Here is a 1233-nt window from a genome sequence, read left to right as displayed (position 1 = left end):
ACACAACAGTACCTGACACACTACTACTCCTATGGAACCACTCTACAACAGTACCTGACACACTACTACTCCTATGGAACCACTCTACAACAGTACCTGACACACTACTACTCCTCTGGAACCACTCCACAACAGTATCTGACACACTACTACTCCTATGGAACCACTCTACAACAGTACCTGACACACTACTACTCCTATGGAACCACTCCACAACAGTATCTGACACACTACTACTCCTCTGGAACCACTCCACAACAGTAGCTGACACACTACTACTCCTATGGAACCACTCTACAACAGTACCTGACACACTACTACTCCTATGGAACCACTCTACAACAGTACCTGACACACTACTACTCTTGATGCTGATCCTAGATGCGTTTAGTGGGGATGAGATCTTGAGAAAATGCTGGTCAATAGATTTTCATTAAAATTTCCATGCTGTCTCCATACACCACAATGGTCATCATGGATTTCAAGTTAAAAGAAGGTGAAGTGTGATATGTCAAGATTATGTTATTGAACAGTTTCATTTTCAGAGCTTAGGTTGTTATAATTTTGCCTTATGCAAAAATTTATTATTTGTGAATTATTATTTAACCAAGTGCAAAATATAATATACTTATAATTTGTTGATCCCTAATATATGCTATCCATGTATTTCAGTTTCTGAAACAAAGATTAGTCAGGCTATTCTGCAAAACACTAATATTTAAAAATGTTTCTATTCTGCAAATATTTCCTGGTATATTTCTGTTATTTAATATTATCAGGATATCTTGTTGAATTATTTTTAAAATAAGTGTAGAAAAGTGGGAGCTATCTAGTACAAAACTGAGTTTTTCTGTACACTTTGCCAAGCTTTAGGTACTGTGTATTCTGCTTTGAAAAGTATACAAGAATTTATTCAGTATTATATTGGTGTTACACTTCATTGATTTCTTTCTCCTTTCAGCATCAAACGAACTAGTTCTATGTCAATTCTGAGTGCTGCAGAACCGGTGAGTAGAGAACATACACGACGTTTTGAGATAATAATAAAATAACTTCTCACCTTGTTATTAGTCAAGAAAAAAAACTAATCTGTTTCATTTTTAGGCATGGTATGGTTGATCGTTATCTAAATTTTATTTATTTATTGATATAATACCGTATTTTTTGGTGTATCAGACGCACCCTTATTTTGAAGACAAAGTTTTGGGGAGAAAAAACTACAGTCACATTTGA

General features: G+C 35.0%; 1 protein-coding gene across 3 annotated transcripts in view; it reads left to right on the top strand.

The window, feature by feature from the left end:
* Positions 1-1233, top strand: part of LOC106464252 (kinesin light chain-like) — a 67582-nt gene that overhangs the window by 63172 nt on the left and 3177 nt on the right. For all 3 annotated transcript variants that reach the window (XM_013924378.2, XM_022391968.1, XM_022391967.1), the window contains one exon: positions 962-1007. In XM_013924378.2, coding sequence (XP_013779832.1) covers positions 962-1007 — 46 coding nt within the window. The remainder of the gene's footprint in view (positions 1-961; positions 1008-1233) is intronic.

Source organism: Limulus polyphemus, unplaced genomic scaffold (assembly GCF_000517525.1).
Source record: "Limulus polyphemus unplaced genomic scaffold, Limulus_polyphemus-2.1.2 Scaffold1599, whole genome shotgun sequence".
Taxonomy (NCBI): domain Eukaryota; kingdom Metazoa; phylum Arthropoda; class Merostomata; order Xiphosura; family Limulidae; genus Limulus; species Limulus polyphemus.
Note: the sequence above shows the minus strand (reverse complement) of the source record. Positions and strands in the feature narration are given on the sequence as shown.